The sequence below is a fragment of the Benincasa hispida genome, unplaced genomic scaffold (genome assembly GCF_009727055.1).
Source record: "Benincasa hispida cultivar B227 unplaced genomic scaffold, ASM972705v1 Contig625, whole genome shotgun sequence".
Classification (NCBI taxonomy): Eukaryota; Viridiplantae; Streptophyta; class Magnoliopsida; order Cucurbitales; family Cucurbitaceae; genus Benincasa; species Benincasa hispida.
The window spans coordinates 82,566-102,266 of NW_024064981.1; the positions used below are offsets into that span (position 1 = coordinate 82,566).

The 19,701-nt window shown below is 30.0% G+C and overlaps 1 protein-coding gene across 2 annotated transcripts in view; it reads right to left on the bottom strand.

Annotated features, from left to right (window-relative positions):
* LOC120069848 (cytochrome P450 CYP72A219-like) overlaps window positions 1-12,897 on the bottom strand; it is a 63,895-nt gene extending 50,998 nt beyond the window's left edge. Inside the window, exons 1-5 of one of the 2 annotated variants that reach the window (XM_039021663.1) lie at window positions 12,548-12,897; window positions 11,946-12,163; window positions 10,133-10,377; window positions 9,672-10,059; window positions 7,135-7,749 (exon numbers count right to left, since the gene is read on the bottom strand). In XM_039021663.1, coding sequence (XP_038877591.1) covers window positions 7,324-7,749; window positions 9,672-10,059; window positions 10,133-10,377; window positions 11,946-12,163; window positions 12,548-12,833 — 1,563 coding nt within the window. In that variant the 5' untranslated portion in view covers window positions 12,834-12,897 and the 3' untranslated portion in view covers window positions 7,135-7,323. Of the gene's footprint in view, window positions 1-7,134; window positions 7,750-9,671; window positions 10,060-10,132; window positions 10,378-11,945; window positions 12,164-12,547 lie in introns of those variants that run through there. The other variant, XM_039021662.1, reaches the window with a different exon arrangement.
* Between the last annotated feature and the right edge of the window lie 6,804 nt (window positions 12,898-19,701).

The window sequence follows — 19,701 nt, forward strand, 5'->3', positions numbered from 1 at the left end:
ACTTCCAACAAGTTTTACAAAGTTCTAACTCTCAAAAGTGGATAAGTGCTATAGAAGAGGAAATAAACTCCATGAAAGACAATGACGTTTGGGAACTTGTCGAACTGCCATCAGGAGTGAAACCCATAGGTTGTAAATGGATATTTAAAACAAAAGGGATTCACATGACAATATTGAAAGATATAAGACTCGTCTTGTTGCAAAGGGTTTTACTCAAAAGGAAGGCATTGATTACAAAAAAACTTTCTCTTCGGTTTCATCGAAAGACTTTTTTAGGGTAATTATGGGACTGGTAGCTCACTTTGATTTAGAGCTACACCAGATGGATGTAAAAACTACGTTTCTCAATGGGAACATTGATGAGACGATTTATATGGTGCAACCAAAAAACTTTGTTTCTGATAATTCAAAGTCTATGGTGTGCAAATTGAAGAAATTCATCTACGGTCTCAAGCAAGCCTCTCGTCAATAGTATCACAAATTTCATGAAGTGATAACCTTATTTGATTTTTAGGTGAACATTGTGAAAGATTGTGTATATCACAAGTTCAGTGGGAGTAAATCAATCTTTTTAGTGTTATATGTTGATGACATACTCATAGCTAGTAATGATGTAGGTTTATTGCATGACACTAAGAGATTTCTCAAAAGAAAATTTGAGATGAAGGATCTTGGTAATGCTTCTTTTATATCAGGAATTGAAATACTGCGAGATCGTTCTCAAGGTAATTTGAGATTGTCATAAAAGAACTACATTGAAAAGATCTTGAGTAGATTTGGCATGAAAGATTGTGCGCCGGGAGATACCCTGATCGTTAAAGGTGATAAATTTCATTTAAGTCAATGCCCCAAGACCACACTCGAGACTAAAGAGATGCAGAAAGTTCTCTATGCATCGGCCATTGGAAGTCTAATGTATGCTCAAGTATGTATGCGTCCAGATATTGCGTTCATAGTTGGAGTGTTTGCCATATATTTGAGTAACTCGGGGATGAATCATTGGAAATCAGTTAAACGGGTTATGAGATATTTACAGAGAACAAAAGATTATATGCTCACTTATCGAAAATCAGAAGTTTTGGAGATCATTGGGTATTTTGATTCTGATTATGCTGGATGTCAAGACACTTTTCGATCCACTTCAAGCTATATCTTCATGTTGGCTGGAGGAGTTGTATCCTGGAAAAGTGTTAAACAAACATTTATGGCTTCTTCTACCATGGCTGCGGAGTTTATAGCATGTTATGAGGCATCCAATCATGGAATATGGTTGCGAAATTTTGTCACTGGGCTGTGGATAGTGGTTAGCATAGAAAGACCACTAAAATTATTTTGCGACAATAAGTCGGCTGTGATGTATTCCAACAATAATAGAAGCAATACGAAGTCAAATTTCAACAAAACACATAGGAATAAACTCTATGGTGGCAGATCCATTGACTAAAGGTTTACCACCTAAAGTTTTTCATGAGTTGTTGCTCACATGGGTGTTAGTCACTTTTCTGATTTCATGGTTTAGTGGGAGTTTGTTATTGAGGATGTTCTTTGACCTTATTTTTTTTTTTTATTTTCTATATAGAATAAAGTTGATGGTTTATGTTTTATTATTTGAACTTGTTTATCATGCATGCAGTTTAGCATAAAGTTTTTTAGAATGATCTCATTAAGAAATTTGGACCAGTTGGAAATAGGCATGATCTAGATCACTTTGCATGTAGTTTCCATACTATCCATCCATACTTGATCTATGTCATTGAATGTATTGGAATTGGTGATCAAGGAAGGTTTAATTACAAGGGTAGTGACGAAAGCTACCTTGATTCCGTGCTAATACAGGAGATGAACCAGATTGAATTAAAGGGAAATTCTATTATTGAAATAACCTGTTTATGCGCGCTTAAGGTTTATGTGATTTAATTATATTAGGTACATAGACATAGCCCAAATGGGAGATTGTTAGACATATTTAAATAATAATATGTTTAATTAAAGTATGGGCTATGTATGTGGATTAATAATTTATCACATTGGGTTATTTTATTAGATTGGACCCTATTATGTAATCTAATTAATTAAGGCCCTAAATTTATGGATGGTAGAAGACCATTCTTAGTTAATTAGGGTTTAATGGGAACCCTAATTGAACTAGTATATAAAGAGATCTTAGGCTATATCCTCGATATATACCAAAACAATATAAGCACTCAGCCTTTCTTGAATCCCATCTAGAAAGAGATCCCACTAAGGGCATTCGGAGTTTTGGTTGAGGAAGACCATAGTCATCCATCATCATCTTGAAGCTATCATCAATTTTGCAATGGAATCCGGTATGTTATTCTTGACAATTTGACATGAATGATCCTAGAGTTTATCTATTCAATATAGATATAAAGAATTATGCTAAATTTCAAACTTTTGAGTTTATCCGTGGACACAAAAATATATCTGCAGTGAGAATAATGCAACTGTGGGTCTTTAGTAAAGTGTATCCACCGTTAATGAATATTGATTAATTTGGTTAATGAGTTTAGCCAATTAATCTTATATCATTGGAGCTTCTGATTTGTAGATCCACCAGGTTCCCTTGTTAGCTTATATTAATGAGAAATGATTTGAATTGTTCGAATCAATTGAGGAAATTGTATATTAATATGATTAGTATATAATTAATTATACATCTGATCTATAATTCAAATTATATTAGAGAGAAATATTTGAATGAGATTCAAATATTTAATTCATGTGAATTAGATTCATTAAGATTTAATTAATTATATTGTTATAAAGTTGGAAGCATATAAACATTAGATATTTATATTTTAATTAATAAACTATATATTAAACTAGATTTAATATATGATTATTTAATTAATGTGCCAATTAATTAAATAAGGGGTTATTTAATTAGTTGACGGTAAAAAGAAAAATACTTGGAGAAGGAGTACCATATAAATTCATCCTATTAGCCCATTTAGGGCAAACATTCATAATTGATTTTGTGAAAATCATACCCTAGCTTCCAAAAGAATTCCTTACATTCTCTCTACAATCTCTCTACCTCTACCTCTTCCAAGGGTTGAAGACCACTCATCCAACTCTTGGAATTTTAGAGAATAACAAAGTTATTTTTGTGTAGTGTCTATGATCATTGAGAAGATGTTTAAGTGAAGAACAAGAAGAATTTCGAGAAGCTTGAGAATCTACAAGGTAAGAATTGTTCATCCTTTTTGTTTCTCCTTTATAATGCATGTTTAGCACAATAATTATCCATTTGGGAAAAATTGAATGCAAGGCGTCCTCACGTTTGTGCTTGGGATTTAATCCTACATATGTATTATTCAAACGGATGTGATGGGGCGGAAGTTTTTTCTGAGAAATTGGAAGATCAGTTTCATGTTTCAAAGAAGAGAGATGGAGGGATGAGATCTCTCTGAATCTTTCAGCATTTCATCTTCTTCCTCCCAATCTCTCTATAAAAAAAAAATTCATGGAGAAAAAGTCTCTTACGTGATCCTTCTCCTTGCTATTCCCTTCACTTTCAAAAAATGATTCCCACAAACCAGTCTTTGCGAAGAGCATGGAAGATTCAGTGGTATAGTGTCCAAAGTTTGTTCGAGGAAGATGTGTTGCATAGCTTTTCGGAAGACTAGGAGAAGATTTGGAGAGTGTCTTCAAAGGTATGAATTTCTTCACCTCTATAAAATATGCTTAGCCTTTTATTTATGCATTACGAATGTTGCTTCTCTCTTATGTGTTTTTGAATTCTAAAACAAAAACAAAAATAAGGTGTTCACATGCTTCTGCATGAGATTCGATCAGTTGAGACGTATAAATAGCCTCATTCAAAGTGCCATTGAGGAAGACATTGTTGAAATCGAGCTGCTAAAGAGTCCACCTATTTGCAACCGCCAAGGATAGAACGAATTGTGGAAGCCTTAATAACGAGACTGAAGGTGTCGAAGAAGTCAATACTTGGTATTTGGTGAAACCCCTTAGCCACAAGGCAAGCATTGTGTCTCTAGCTTGACCCATCGATGTTCTTCTTTAAATAAAAAACGCACTTACACCCAACAACATTGTATTGTGGTGCACTTACACCCAACAACATTGTATTGTGGTGAGTGAGGGATGAGGGACCAAGTATTTAAGGGGTATATAGTAGGAAATTTATCATCCATGGTTGCCTTCCATTGAGGGCAGGTAAGAGCATGAGATAGTTTGGTAGGTTCCATGAGAGATTGATCGAGAATGGTAGATGGAGCCAAAACAACACAAGCCTTTGGGCAAAAAAAATGCCGGCCTTTCCTGTGGTAATCATGGGATGATGGTCAACTTTACTTGTCATTTTTAAAATCACTCGAAAAATGCTTTTATTCCTTCAAAATCAATTATAATACTATGTAAAATGCATTTAAATGTGATATTTAATTGATTTTGAGTGATTGTGTTTCGAAGTAATCTCAAACATGATGAAAATGATCATTTCAAAAACATTCCCAAAATATAAACAATGAGCAATTATTATTATTATTATCACAAAGTACCTAATATCTAATGAAATCACGTGACAATCGAATAAAAATCAAACAATTAACGAAACACAGAGGTTGATTGAAACCCAGGATCGAACAAAAATTGTGCTTGAAGAAATCTTCAGCTAACCAAATCGAAACTAGTAAAAGCAGATTTCAAACCAAAAAAAATGTTAAATAACATGATTTTTAGCCATGTATATTATTTTCAACATATTTCACCATATTTAAAAGTTGATGACATGATGCTAACATATAATCAAAATTTGTTATCCAATGCAATTCCCCTAAAAAATATTCATAAACTTTATACTTTGTATAAAAAATACTCTTAAATTTTCAGAAATTTTTATAATAATTCTTAATTTTTTAAAAAAGTTAAGAAAATCTCTTATAGTTTGTTTTGGATGAAAACCATTAATATTTTGTTTCAAAATTACTCTTATCGTTAGAATGTAGATGAAAATTAAAAAAAAAAAAATCATTAAAATAATATTACTAAACTTTCAAAGGTTGCAGCAATACTCTTAACCTTTTAAAAAAATTTTTAAAAAATGCTCGTACCATTAATATAGTGAAGGGGATGCATTTCCCAGCGAAGTTATTCTATTAGCGGTAGGCACTTCGTCTATCTTATTAAGTCAAAAGTGGGCTTGGAAGCTGTATCTGGACTGGTCTCCTATTATCTCGGAACCAATTTTAAAATAAATTATAAACCAAAACTTAAAGTTAATGCATAAAATTCCCACAAAATCTCACAAAATTCCAAAATTAAAATCCCATATTTAAAACTCATCGAAATGATAAATAATCAAATACATATTTATTAAAATATTTAAAAGTATTTGGCTATTAACACACATACTCAAATATTGTACAAATTTATTAAAATATTTAAGTCTTAAGATCTTCCGGTGATTTCATTATTTTTTTTTTTCTTCTTGTTATAGTCTATGTATCTTAATTGAAAAGGCAATTTTCTTTTTTAATAAATAAAATTCAAACATTTAACAAGAAGGAGAGTGAGAGAATATTGAAGAAAAAAGGTGAGAAAAATAGGAAATATAAAGAAGTATTAGGTTATAGATTGAAGTAGGGTAGAAAAAGGAAATGGAAGAGATATTATAGAGCAAACATAGAATATAAATATCAATTAGATATAAAGTTTCCAAAAACCTATAATTCTAAGAGAATTTTTTAGTCTTATTAAACATGATTATTTCATTTAATAAAAATATTAGGATCTGTTTGATATAGCAAAACAGAAGCACTTGATAACTGTTCTTATTTCTAAAATGCATAATTATAACATTTTATAGCAAAAAGTTTCAAAAGTGTTTGTACTTTTGGAACCTTTGGTTATAAAATGTAAATATTTTTATAATTTACATTTTATAACAAAAAAATATTATGATCTGTTTGAAAAATAGGAAATAAGTATGATTATTTCATTTAATAAAAATATTAGGATCTGTTTGATATAGCAAAACAGAAGCACTTGATAACTATTCTTATTTCTAAAATGCATAATTATATCATTTTATAGCAAAAAGTTTCAAAAGTGCTTGTACTTTTGGAACCTTTTGTTATAAAATGTAAATATTTTTATAATTTTTTATTTATAAGAATTTTTCTTATAAATATTTAAAATTAAATATAACATAAATATTTCAATATTTACTTTTAATACTTATCGCTGTGTAGTATTTCTACGTTTTAAAAATCTAAAATGTCAAAGAAAAAAAAAACGAAAGTATGAAAACTAAAATAGAAGAAATTAAATTACAAAAGAGAAGAAATCCATTTCTTTGAAGATTATTATAATTGCTCAAATAATATTTGAACCTGAAAAAGTATAAAAACTAAAATAGCCTTAAGATATCATAATCGAAATAATATTTTAATGTAAGAAGGTATATTTTAACCAAAGTTATATATAGGTAAAGTCATATAGGTACGATTATGTGTCTAATAGGTCATGACTTCTATTTTTCTTTTTTTTGGAGAACTACTTTTTAGCCTCTAAATTATGAAGAATAGATGTTTCTGATCCATAGGTTTTAAAAACATACCCTTTTAATCCTTAATTTTTTTTAAAATAGATATATTTGATCAATCAATTTTCAAAATATACTTTTTTAGTCCCTAAATTTTTAAGAATAAGTTTAAAATGTTCCTAAAATACTTTTTGTGTTATTTTATATAATTATATGCTATTTCAAAATAAAAAATAAGTTTAAAATAATAAGTTTAAAGAGAAGATGTATTGTTTTTCAAAATTAGTTTTCTAATTTAAAATAATAAAAAAATTATGGCAGAGAGCTTTTAAACCTATTTTGAAAAGCATAGGAACTATACAAAGTTACATTTTGAAAACAACTAAATACATCTATTTTAAAAAATTTGAGCATTAAAAAAGGTACGTTTTGAAACTTACGGACTAAGTATGCATATTCTTTAAATCTCAAGTACTAAAAAGGTAATTTTTCGTTTCTTAAAAAAAACAATTAATCAATTAGATATGAATGCGACTTCCTCAGATGAACTGTTTGTAAGAATGACGATGAGAAAGAAAGTCAATTTTCAAAAGTTGTAGTGCATAAATTTGACTATTTTGAATCCGAAACATATTACACTTACATCTGTTTATTTAGGAGCTGATGAGCAATTAAAGGGTATTTAGTTGAGACCATGTGTAGATATCTTTTTCTCAAAGGTTTTGAAATTATACATAGTTAAAACACAGAACTTTCCTAGCCTTTTTGATGCAATATTTAGCTTAAGTAGATAACTACAGTTTGCGTAGTATGATATGAGCTCCATGTTGAGGCTTCGTTGTTATAAAGGCCGTGGGAGCGTGCGTATATGACGACGAAAGCTCAAATGAGAAGCGTTGTAGAATCATTGATAATGCCAGTTTTACTGCAACCATGGCAAAGTTTTGTCCAATGCATATTCGAGGACCCCAACCAAATGGTACAAAAGCCATTGGATTTTTCGTTGCTTTAGAAACTCCCTCAGAAAATCTTTCTGGTTTAAATTCATCTGCATCTTCTCCCCATAACTTAGGATCACGTTGGATGAGAATAATTGGTAAGCCCAACATCACTCCTGCTGGTAAAGTAAATTTTCCAATTCTTGTTTCTTTTTTAACAAGACGATCAAGCATATTCGTCGGTGGGTACAACCTAAGAACCTCGTTCAAGATCATAGTTATCTGTGTCATTACAAAAGTCACTTATCATGTGTTAGTTAATACATAACTTCTTAGGATACACACAAGTCAAGAAGATGTTGTAACATGATAATTGATAAGCAAAATAACTTAATATCAGTCAACAAGAATATGAATAGTGAGACATAGAGATGGTAACCCAGTTTGGTGCAATAATATCATATACTCTGAGAGTAATATATCCAGCAGAAAGAAACTTTACTATATAGAAATTACAACAAGATACTTATCTATCAAACTCCTTATACAGTAACTCACGTATATTCTATTCCCTCTAAATTTTAGATCCTTTTACTTCCACAATAAAGTTTCTCCCAATGTTTGCTTGAGAGATCCCCTCAAACAGTCGTACTTAATCTTTTGTATGAGATCTCATCTATATCTGTATACTTCAACCTTCCTTAAATGTGAGATCTCCTCACTTTCACTTATCGTGATTGATAATATTCATAAACACGAAGCTTAGTCTAAGTGATCATAGGCAGTACTCTCAACAGCAAGAAGCACAGGATTTACTTATAGTACATGAAAGTATTATAACATACTACTTTTTTATAATCTAGGATATAGACACGATAAGGACACGTTTATTTAAATAGATATATCATTTTTACAATAAAGATATTCAAAGTCAACAAGTTTATGCATTTATATGCTTAAAAATTAGTTTCATGTATTCCACATGGATGCCAAGTTTGTTGTTCATGCATTTAGATGCTTAATGTTAGAGTTTTGTTAATTGGCTTTATATTTCTCTAAGGCTGCTTATGATGGTTTTATAATTATCACAAATGTTGTCTAAGTTGTTGTCACAACAGATTTTATCTCTGGAGTATATTTTCTTTCCTTATCTGGAAAAATTCGGCAGATTTATTTTGACTAATATTTTCCTTGTTCAAGGAGCAACTTATTCTTTTCAACTGAGGATTTTATTTCCTTTCTCAACCACGATTTTTAAAAGGAGAATACTGGTCTTCATTTAGGGTTATTGTGTTTACTTACCGATCAAGGGTGTTTCAATTCTTGGTGGCTAAACCATGCAACATCATGTTTTTTTTTTTTTTTTTTTTTTTTTTTATCTTTGCTTATTATATTTCGTTGTGCGATTTCGTTGATTGAAAAGTATAAGACCTTGAAGATAAATCCTGTCTTAGGAGGAGCTTAAGACTTCGTTCTTGAGAATGAGTTCTCCATCTTAGAGAGGACCTAAGATTCATTAGTGAAAGGAGTTCACTGAGAAAAACGGAAGATAATATCGTTGGAGAGTAGTCTCCCACACTGTTGGATACAGAAGGGTTTAACACCAATATTAACATACTTGGGGGAACCTTAAGTTCTCTTGAGAGGGAGTCTCACATCTAGGGGGGCTTAGGTAATATGTGAGTTGGGCTTTTCGTGAGTCACAATAGTAGTTGTTGTATTGCAAATAAGTATTACGTTGTAATTACTTGACTCTTTAATATTAGTGGATTATCTTTCTTGGGCCCTTAGTGTCCCAGACATAAGTGGATTTTACTGATCTAAGTTACCAACTTCTTTGTGTTCTTCCTTGAATTCTTGTTGTCATTATTTTGTTGTTATAGTGCATGTTTGTACTCTATGTTTAACATCTGTGTTTGAGTGACGAACCATCTTATCTCTTTTCCAAGATGCTTAGAAAGAACTAAATGTTCATACTTCTTAGATGTCAAGTTTACCAAATAGCCTTTATCCTTTCAACTTACATAATCCAAAGGCATTAAAGCTTGATTGAGATTAAGGTTAGAAACTTCTCTAGACTATCCATACCACCAAAACTCTCATGTGATTGTTTTATCATAGAAGATGAGCATTTAAATTTCAGACATGAGATAGAAAAATAGATAAAAAGAATGTAAATGCAGGAGAATATCATCACAACTCACAACTTTTAGTCGACTTAAACCATCATGATCTGGTTTCTTGGTACCAAAGATCTCAAAGACCTCAGCTCTTGCATGCTCTTGCCATTCTGAGTATGAACTCAACAATACCATCGTCCAAACTAGTAATGTAGCTATATTTTCTTGGCCAGCAATATAGAAAAGCTTGCATTCAGCAATAACATCTTCTATGCTCATTCCAATGTCTTTATTATTTCCATGTTGTTTAATTTCATTCAAATTGAATTCCATTAGAAGGCTTAATAGATCAGTTTGTATAGCTTCACCTGCCTTCATAGACTTTTCCCTTTCATTTATAGTACCTAAGACCAAAGTTGTTATCTCCTTACTTATCTCTTTCATTTTATTGTTTGACTTTATGGGTAGAAATCTGCACAAAATTAATCATCGATCATGATATGAAATGTTTCATAATAGATGTATGTATTAAAGTTATTAATTACCTCCATCCTGGAATATAAATTCGTAAGGTAGATTGCAGCACCAAATTAGCTAGTTCAGTTTGAAGCTTGAAAATTTTTTCTCCTTTCTCATAATTACTCCCAAATGATGTTCGAGAAATCACATCAGCAGCCATATTTTGTAGAAAAGGCATTACATCTAACTCACAAGATCCTTCTACATAGACCATGTTTTCCCATTTGCTAACCATGTCATTACAACTGTGATAGAATGCTGGTTCCATATCCTATAAGCCAATGTAAAGGTATGTATGATCATTGATTACATTTCAACATATTTTACAACAAAGTTTGATGTAATAATCTTTAAATTATATGTAAATCATTTGATGACATTTTCGTTTCTGGTTTTTTACGAATTAGAAGCAAGAACAAAAAACAAAAATGGTTATCAAATGAGAACAAGAAATATAAATAATCTTCTCTTTTGTTTTTATTATTATTTCTAGTTTCTAGGAAACATGAATGCTATAAAATTGGGGTCATAGTAACTCAAATATTTTGTTCCCCATTTGTGTGCTTACAAGTATACTTATATAGAGTAGGAAATTATTTGAGTTAGAAAAATGAACTTGTAGATCAATTGAAGTTGTTTACTGGGTTGTCATAAAGAAACTAAATAATTAAGTCTCTGTTTGATGGTTAAAATCACTTTTGTCATTTTTAAAATTATTATGAAATATATTTTTAATGTTTCAAAATCAATTTTTTGATGATATAAAAATTACATTTAAAAGCATAAAATTAAATATAAAGTAGAATTTAGAGCTAGAGCAAGTGTGGGAACTCCGAACCTCCCGTTTCCAAAAATAAGTTTCTCATCAGATTCTCCCTCCAAGCCGCGAGATCCTTCAGATGGAACCATTTGGTTCCAAAAGTAGGCTCTCCAAATCCAAAAAGTGACGGAGGCGCACAAAAAAAGAATCAAATGGCAAAAAAACCCTCTCTTTGCTTTCGTTACCAAGGAAGTGATTTAAAATATAAAAAAGTGATTTTAATCATTTCAAAATCACTCTCAAATATACATTTAATTATTATTATTTTTTTTTGTAAAGATAAAAATATTGATTTTTAATATAATAAAGATAAAGAGATTTGAACCACAAACCTCGTGATTATAATATAACATTCCACTTATTTCATTACATTGGATTTCTATTGATCAAGTTATCAATGAGATAAATGGTAGGGAAGGTATCCTTAAATGGGGTGAGGCCTACTAGCTTAGCCCCTAAAATTTATTTATTTCCTACCAGCTATAGTTATGGAATTCTTCTCAGACTTTATAACAAAGTGAATCCTTTATTACTAATTAAATAAACTAGTTGGAACCTAATTTTCCATTTCTTGTGGTTCATGGATTCAGTTTACATAGTTATGTCACTATATATATATATGTTTTATTGATATTTTTTTGTTGTCGTCAATATTCTATGCCGTTGTAGAAATATAAAAAATTGGGTCAGTTAATAACAATGATAACTTATCATCGTACACTTAGCAATAACAACTTATAATTATCGGAAATGTTTTCATATTGTCGTTAAAAAGCTAATTATTACATTTACACAAAGTGCTTGATATGTGATAGAATAACTGAAAATAACTATCATGAAAATTAGTTGTTGACAATAATTTCTAGTTTTGTATTAGTGGATCGAGATCGAGCTTATTATTTGTTTGTGAAAGTTTTCGAGTCTATTGTAACCTACCGACTATAACAATCGGTGATTATAATAATGAATAATTCAGTATCTCAAATACTCCATCAGTGATATGGAAAGAAATTAGATACCTTGAGTTTTTCCAAATGAAATGCAGGATTGATTATCTTTCTATGTTTGACCCATTTTGGTCCTTCATGGAATGCAAGTCCATCTACAAGCAGCCTGACAAGAGGACTCAGAGTTGGCTTTTGGATATCATTGATCAATGAAAACACAGTTTTGAGTTCTTCAGGATCCATGATGTGCACTCTTGGTATAGGACCAAGCCACATAAATGAATTCTTGCCTGCAATACTCCAAAAATAATAATAATGCTTCACAGCAAAATTACATTACACCTAAATAAATTTTAATGTAATCCACGATAATTCATTTAAAGATGTTCGAGAGTTATTTGGAAATGGTTAAAATCACTTTTATCGTTTTTAATTTAACGTTAAAACATGTTTAATTCTTCAAAACTAATTTTTGATGATATTAAAATTACATTAAAAGGTGTAAAATTGAAAAATTAAATTAATTTTTTTAATGATTAAAAGTGTGTTTTCGAGTGATTTTTAAAATAGTAAAAATAATTTTGATGATTTTAAAATCTCTCCCAAACATGTCCCGACAAAACATTGGGCCTAAAGGGAATTTAAGGTATTTTGTGGATGATATAGGATGTTACCATAATTTTGGATGGTATGATGAACAGAAGGAATAACACGTGGAGCAATATGATTGGAGAAGTTCATGGGCTTGGAGATGGCCTTCTCTCTCATGGCGGCTCTGTCCTTCAAATCGCCGTACAGAATCCGGTAAGAATTTCCGGCGAATCCTTGCCGTATTAAAACCTTCTCTAATTTCTTCGGCCTTAACCAAATCCAGTCCATTAATTTCCATCCCAATAATAATAATAATACTACAATTATTATCCAAATCGAAATCGTAGCTCCAACATACGACATCGACATGTTTGTAAACAAACAGAGAGAGTTTTGAAAACTGAGTTTATTGAACAACTTTTTTCACATAGCAATAAATCGCTATGACTTCTTCTCTCACAGTCTCTGCTATTTATAAGTACCATATTCCAATTGATATCATAATATATTGAAAAAAAATTATAATAAAACGTTTTTTTTTAATAATTTGATAATTAAAAAATTAAAGACAAATATTTTTTAATAAAAAAATATGTGGTCACGTCGACCTTCGCCCTACCAAAACCAAATCTTTGAGGTAAAGTTCGTGAGTTTGAAAATTTACGTTCTCAAATGCAACTTGAACGAAACCTCATAGATAAAAAGTGTATTTTTTTTCTGTATTCTTTAAACATGCATGTATATGTATGGTTAAGTATACATGTATGTGTATATATTTTGTAGTTCTATTTATGATATCATTCTTATAAAAAGGGATATTCTTACCAATAGAAAAATCCAAAAAATATTTATACTTCATAGCAAAAAGTTTCAAAATTATATGTACTTCGAAAATTTTTGCTATAAAATGTAAATATTTTTAAATATTTTTTTTATATTTAAAAAGGTCCATTCTCAACATGCTTACTTTCAAATTTATATTCTTTTAGAAAAAAAATATCTTTTTACTCCCTAACTTTACAATGAATGGTCCTTGAAGTTTTAATGAGACTATTTTTGTCCTTAATTTTTAGGGTTAGTTGCATAAATAGAATTCAAGCTCAAAATAATCGAATATGTAATAAAGGATAAAATAAATGTATATATAGATAAAAAAATGGTAAAAGACTAAAAAACTCATGTCTAGCCACCATTTTACTCGTTTCTTCCCCGTTTTCTCAAATTAAAAGCTATCACTGATAACAGCAGTGATAGCCACTGGTAGTTGCTATCAACTTCTATCAATTGCTATAACTATCGGCGATAGCTTTCAATTTGAGAAAATTTAATACAATCTTGAAATATTAGTTTTTAATTTGCTATCAATTATCAGTAGCTATCATTGATTCACTTTCATCAATTGAAATCAACTTTGAAATATCAATACTTAAGGCTATCAGTGGCTATCAATGATATATTTATAAATAGTGATCAACTTTGAAAGAAGACCAACGACTTTGATTACCATAAATAATCTTTTATCATGACTATCACTGATAGACTTTCATCAATTAAAATCAACCTTGAAATATTAACACTTAAGGCTATCAATGATAGACTTCTATAACTGGTTATCACATTTGAAAGAAACTTGATATATAGATATCACCTAATTTCTATCACCGATATCACTAACATCACTCATATTGTGGTTATCAGTGATAAATTCTTTCACTGATAAGATGCTATCAATGATCTCATTGATATCATGCAATCAGTGATCGTTCTCTATCACTAATAACGTGCTATTAGTGGTAGCTTCTATCATCGATAACATGCTATTAGTATTAGCTTCTATCACTAGTAACGTGTTATCAGTAGTAGCTTCTATCAATCATAGCCACTGAACATCTTTTTGCCCCTTTCTTGTCCTTCACAAACATTTATAAGTCTCTTTTCTTTTTTATGATAGCTTTTATCACTGATAAACATGCTATTAGTAATAACTTATAGACATTCCACTTACATTTTAGTTCAAGATTCAACTTTATTAATTAAATTCACTAAGTTGGCTATCAATGATATAAGTGGCTATTAACTATGAAAATATAATCAAAGACTAAGCTATCAATGATAGAAAATATTATTGGCTATCACTAATACACTTCATTTGCTATTTATATTTATTATTTGTTACAATAATCAAACTTGATGATTAGCTTGTTGGTGTTAAGTCACTTATGAATTAGATAAAAGAAAAGAAAATCAAAAATGAAAAAATGAAAAAAGTAAGGGAAGAAACAAAAATCGAAGAAAAGAAAGAAAAGAAAAAGACTAAAAAAAAAAGGTGTACAACAAGATAAGACAAGGGAGGACGAAATTGAAAATTAAAAAAAAAAATCAAAAATTGGCTAGTCAACTCATCCATATTTACAAATCTTTTAAAGATGTAATATATTTTTAGATTTTTTCTCTTAATCTACTACATATTACAAATATCCTAATTTTTAAGAATAAATTTTAAAAGTCTCCCAATATCAAACGATTAGAATCAAACATATTTTCAATAGATATTTTGGATGCTTACGGGCTTAGTAAATGATATTAAATTTTGTTGGATTTAACAAAAATGTCATACATGCACTATAAATAATATGTTCTTACTTAATAAAAATGGATACTTAACCTGATGTAATTTTTATGATGCGGATTAAATTGTTATAAATTTTAAAGTATAGACTAAACCATTACTTATTAATATTTAGAGATTAAACTGTTACAAAATTTGATAGTACAAGGAATAAATCATTGCCAACTATAGTTAATGGACTAAATTCCTATTTTGATGAAAGCCCACAAATCAAAAATGCTTTTTTAACCTTCTTTTTAAAATATGATAATAGACTAAAAATTGGAAGTTCAATATATATTTCTATTAACTATGTTTAAAGTTAAAAAAATCTTTCCAAAAAAATTTGTTAAACATTTTTAAGGACTTTTGTATACACACAAATAAAAGGGTGTAATTTAACCTTTATTTTTATTGTTGACGGAGGTTTAATTCCTCATCTTACAACTAAAGAAAATGAGAAGAAAAGGAGGAAAAGACTAAGTTGGCATAAACTACTTTGCTTATCAATTAAATATAAATTTAGGTGTCAAAATGAGGATCGTTCAATTAGTATCAAGTATATATGATAATCTCGAGGTTAGAGATTTAATCTCTCATCCTATATATTGTCCAAACAAAAAAAAAAATGCAGATGTTATAAACCCTTACTAATTCTTTTTTCAGTACAAAGCTTTAAAATTATACTGTTAATTATACTTAAAGGTATGAGAATATGAAAAGGTAGAACATGAAAAACTTTCGTATTCAAAGTTTTCTTAATTAATTTCTAAAAAATAACCATAAAATGTATGACTTTACATTTAATTAGAATTAATATTGAAGTTTAAAATTTATTGATCAAACTTTTTCATGCCTATGTGAACAATTAATTTCTTTAGAATTTTCACGAACTAACTTTAAAGTAATAAGCAATGAATCACTATTCACTATTTAGTTAGTTATTATTCAATAATAATGTGAAAAGATAGAAATGGAAAGGTTAAAATATAATTTTTTTAAGATAGAATATAAATAACGTGATTTTATTTAAAAATGGAAAATTTTCATAAATTAAAAAAATCTCAAAATATTTATAGAAATAAAAAAAAATACTATAGATATTGATAGACTTCTATTAGTATCTGATAGAAGTCTATCGGTATCTATCAGTGATAGAAATTGATAGAAGACTAAAATGATTAAATTTTACTAGTTTATGTAAATAGTTTTTCTTATTTTTCTATTTTTGAAAATCACCTATGATTATTTAAATGAAATTTAAAAGTTATTATTTATTTTTAATTATAATCAATAATGAAATGTCAATGTATTGGAATTTCAAGAGTTTGATTACTTTTTGTCTCCTACAACTATATAAATATAAATTTTTATACTTATTTTCAACAAAAGCTCAAATCTTTTCTAGTAAATAGGTTTGTTTTTCTCCTTCCGTAATTTTCTTGCTTTTCTTATAACTTTTGGTTGGATTGTTTGCTTTATTTATTTATTTATTATTATTATAAATATTTAGATTTTATATTATAGGAAGAAAAACTATTAGTATTAAAAAAGTAATCATTATATACTTGGGACTTTTGTATTTTGAATTGCAATACATAATCACTCAGTTATTTTTTCGTTTTCTAAACTCGACAACCCAAACTATTATATTTCATTATTATAAGTTTTTTTTAATGAATACTACATATAAAAAATACTAGTAATACTTAAAAGCAAAGCTTTTATTTTATTCTAACTAGACTCCTCGTATTCAAGCAACGTTTTGTTTTATTCATCAAATTGAACATAACTCGATTGACATATTTATATGTTAATAACTACGAGGTCTGTGGTTAGAGTATCCCTATCCAACTATAATTAGGAAAGAAAACACAAAGTATTTATTTCTCTATTTATTTATTTCATTTATTGTTTGACTTTCTTATTTATTGTATTGTAATTGCTTGCTACTTATTCCACTGTAATTGCTTTGTAGTGTGACTAGAAATTTGGCAAGCTTTTATTGCACTAGCATTAAAACTCATCCTACACATAATGGAAAACTAAACTCTCAAGAAGTAAAGAACATAGAATAACTCTGGGGACCATATCAAATATTAAAAAAGCAATATATTTTTAATTTTCATGCCAGAACTTGGAGAATGAGAAGATTGATTAAAGAGTTGAAAGAGAGATATTCATGGCTTTAAGAAATTAAATGCGAAAATTTTAAAAAAGAAGTCCAATGCTCAGAATTCAACCATTTTGATAATGTACTTATAAGAAATTGAAATCAAAGTATCTAAAACTATATAATACTCAAATTAATTATAATAGGGATAATACTTGGGTGCATTCTGGGTGTCACAGTCATGCTTGTCCAGGACGTATTGTTTATGGTTGCATGTTCCCCTCCACCTCTTTTTACCATGCTTTCGTCCTATGTATTTCATTTTGCTAGTTAGTTTACCTTCTATGTACTATTCTTAGTGTATAACTGCTCGCCCATTTTCATATGCAAAGGTGGAAAATGTCTTTTTGTTCAGAATGCACTATACGGGGGTAAGATTAATCACTAAATCCTTATACCTGAGAGTTGTATGCTATAAAGCCATTGTTGTTGCTTATTGCTTTCTAGCTGTATGACTAATCTTTATTGCTTAATCATGCTTTCATACGTTTGTGAAAACCTTTTTCTCTAAACCCGTTTTCTAAAACATTTTCTCAAGAACGAGGGTGGCAGTTGTGAGAAATGCCTATTGTATCATCGACTATTCGAATTTAGATTGGCTGACTTGTTCGAAGGCGAGAACAAATGTTGCACAACTGTCTTGAGACTCTTACGAGGGTGCAATTGTGATAGTTGATATTAGAGCCAAGTTGGCTCGTGAAGTTGAGAAGTTGTGACCATGTCCGCTATAAAATAGTTGGGCAAGTTCCATGTTGACCGGTTGGTCGAGATAAAAGAGCAAATTCTCTATCTAATAGAAGTCCCTAATCAGGTCCATTTCTTAGAAACTCGGCTACAAAAAGTCTCTAACAAGGCCAATGAAATTGGCGCAGTGGCTGGCCACTTGGACGAGATGTCTGTCAAGGAATTGTTAACAAGGGTTGAGACCCTAGAAGCAAAAGCCATGATAACTGGTAATTTCGAATCTGAGGATGGCTTGTCAAGTTTTGTTGCCCCTATAGAAGAGTGTGTCAAAGAACTAGACAACTCACAGAAGCGATAATTCATATGGTGATTGAGTTATCTGAAGACTTTCGAGCCATCCTCGATGTCATCCAGGCAGAGATTGTGGATATCAATGCAAGAGTTAACCTCACCATGAGAGCAGTAGGAAATCAAGCCCCAACTGGAGGTGCAGTTCAATTTAACAGGGTAAAAGTACCTGAACCTAAGCCCTTCTGTAGGGCTCGTGACGCGAAAGCGCTAGAAAATTTTATCTTTGATATGGAGTAGTATTTCAGACCTATGAACATAGCTACTGAAGAGTCAAATATCATCTTAGCGATAATGCATCTAGCAGAGGATGCCAAGTTATAGTGGAGATCCAATTTCATGGACATCCAAGAGGGTCGGTACACCATTGACACGTGGAAGAGGTTGAAATAGGAGTTGTGTTCTTAGTTCTTCCCCGAGAATATTGAAATTTTGGCAAGACATAAGCTACGAGAATTGAAACATACTAGCACTATTAGGGACTATGTGAAACAATTTTCTAGGCTAATATTAAATATGAAGGAACTCTAATTATAGAAGACCTTTGAGCGGAAGCGAATCGTTCTAAACTCCATTATGAAAGAACTCAAACATTTACAATAATACTAAACAAATTATGCATTAATCATAAATTACAACATGTTTTGAATTAAATACAAAGGATGAAAGAAACAATACTTTTGAAGAACTTTTCTTCAAGTGTTTCCCTCGATCAAACTGGAATGCAACGATCAACTCAGACTCGATCTCCTTCGAACACCAGCAATGAGTATCAACTCGATCCTCGAATAGATTCAGACACTACTACAAGATTCCTTTGGTATTCTCGGTGTGAGAATCCAGGAGTTGTGGGCTCTGACTTATTTTGGTTTGAGAGAAGGATTGGATAGACGATCGAGTAAGCGATGAACTATCGTATAGAAGAAGAAGTCTATCGTATAGACTTGATACTCGATCGTTTAAATACTCTCAAGCTATCGTCTAGTATACTTGGTACTATCGTGTGGTCTCTCGATTAGTAATCTAATAACTTGTTATCGTGCAATGATAAGAAAAACTATTTTTCATTTTATCCCACTTAGCCGTAAAACCGTATAACCACCCACTAAGAGTGGTTATTTAGGGAAAGGCATTTTAATTATCATATAATTGATAAATTATAAATAAATACAATAACTAACTTATCATATTATATTTATAACCTATAGTTTTAATATTGCATCATATGCAACATATAAACTATAGTTCTGTTGAGTTTTATGTCCTAAAAACTCGTAGTTTGTAAAATGATAAACATTTTCTATTATCAACATACTTGTTATTGATCTCATAAATTGTATGAAAGTCTAAATCCAATACACTAAGACCCATGACTATTGTACGAGTACTTGAACTTTATGTGGAGATATAAGAATGGATCGGGT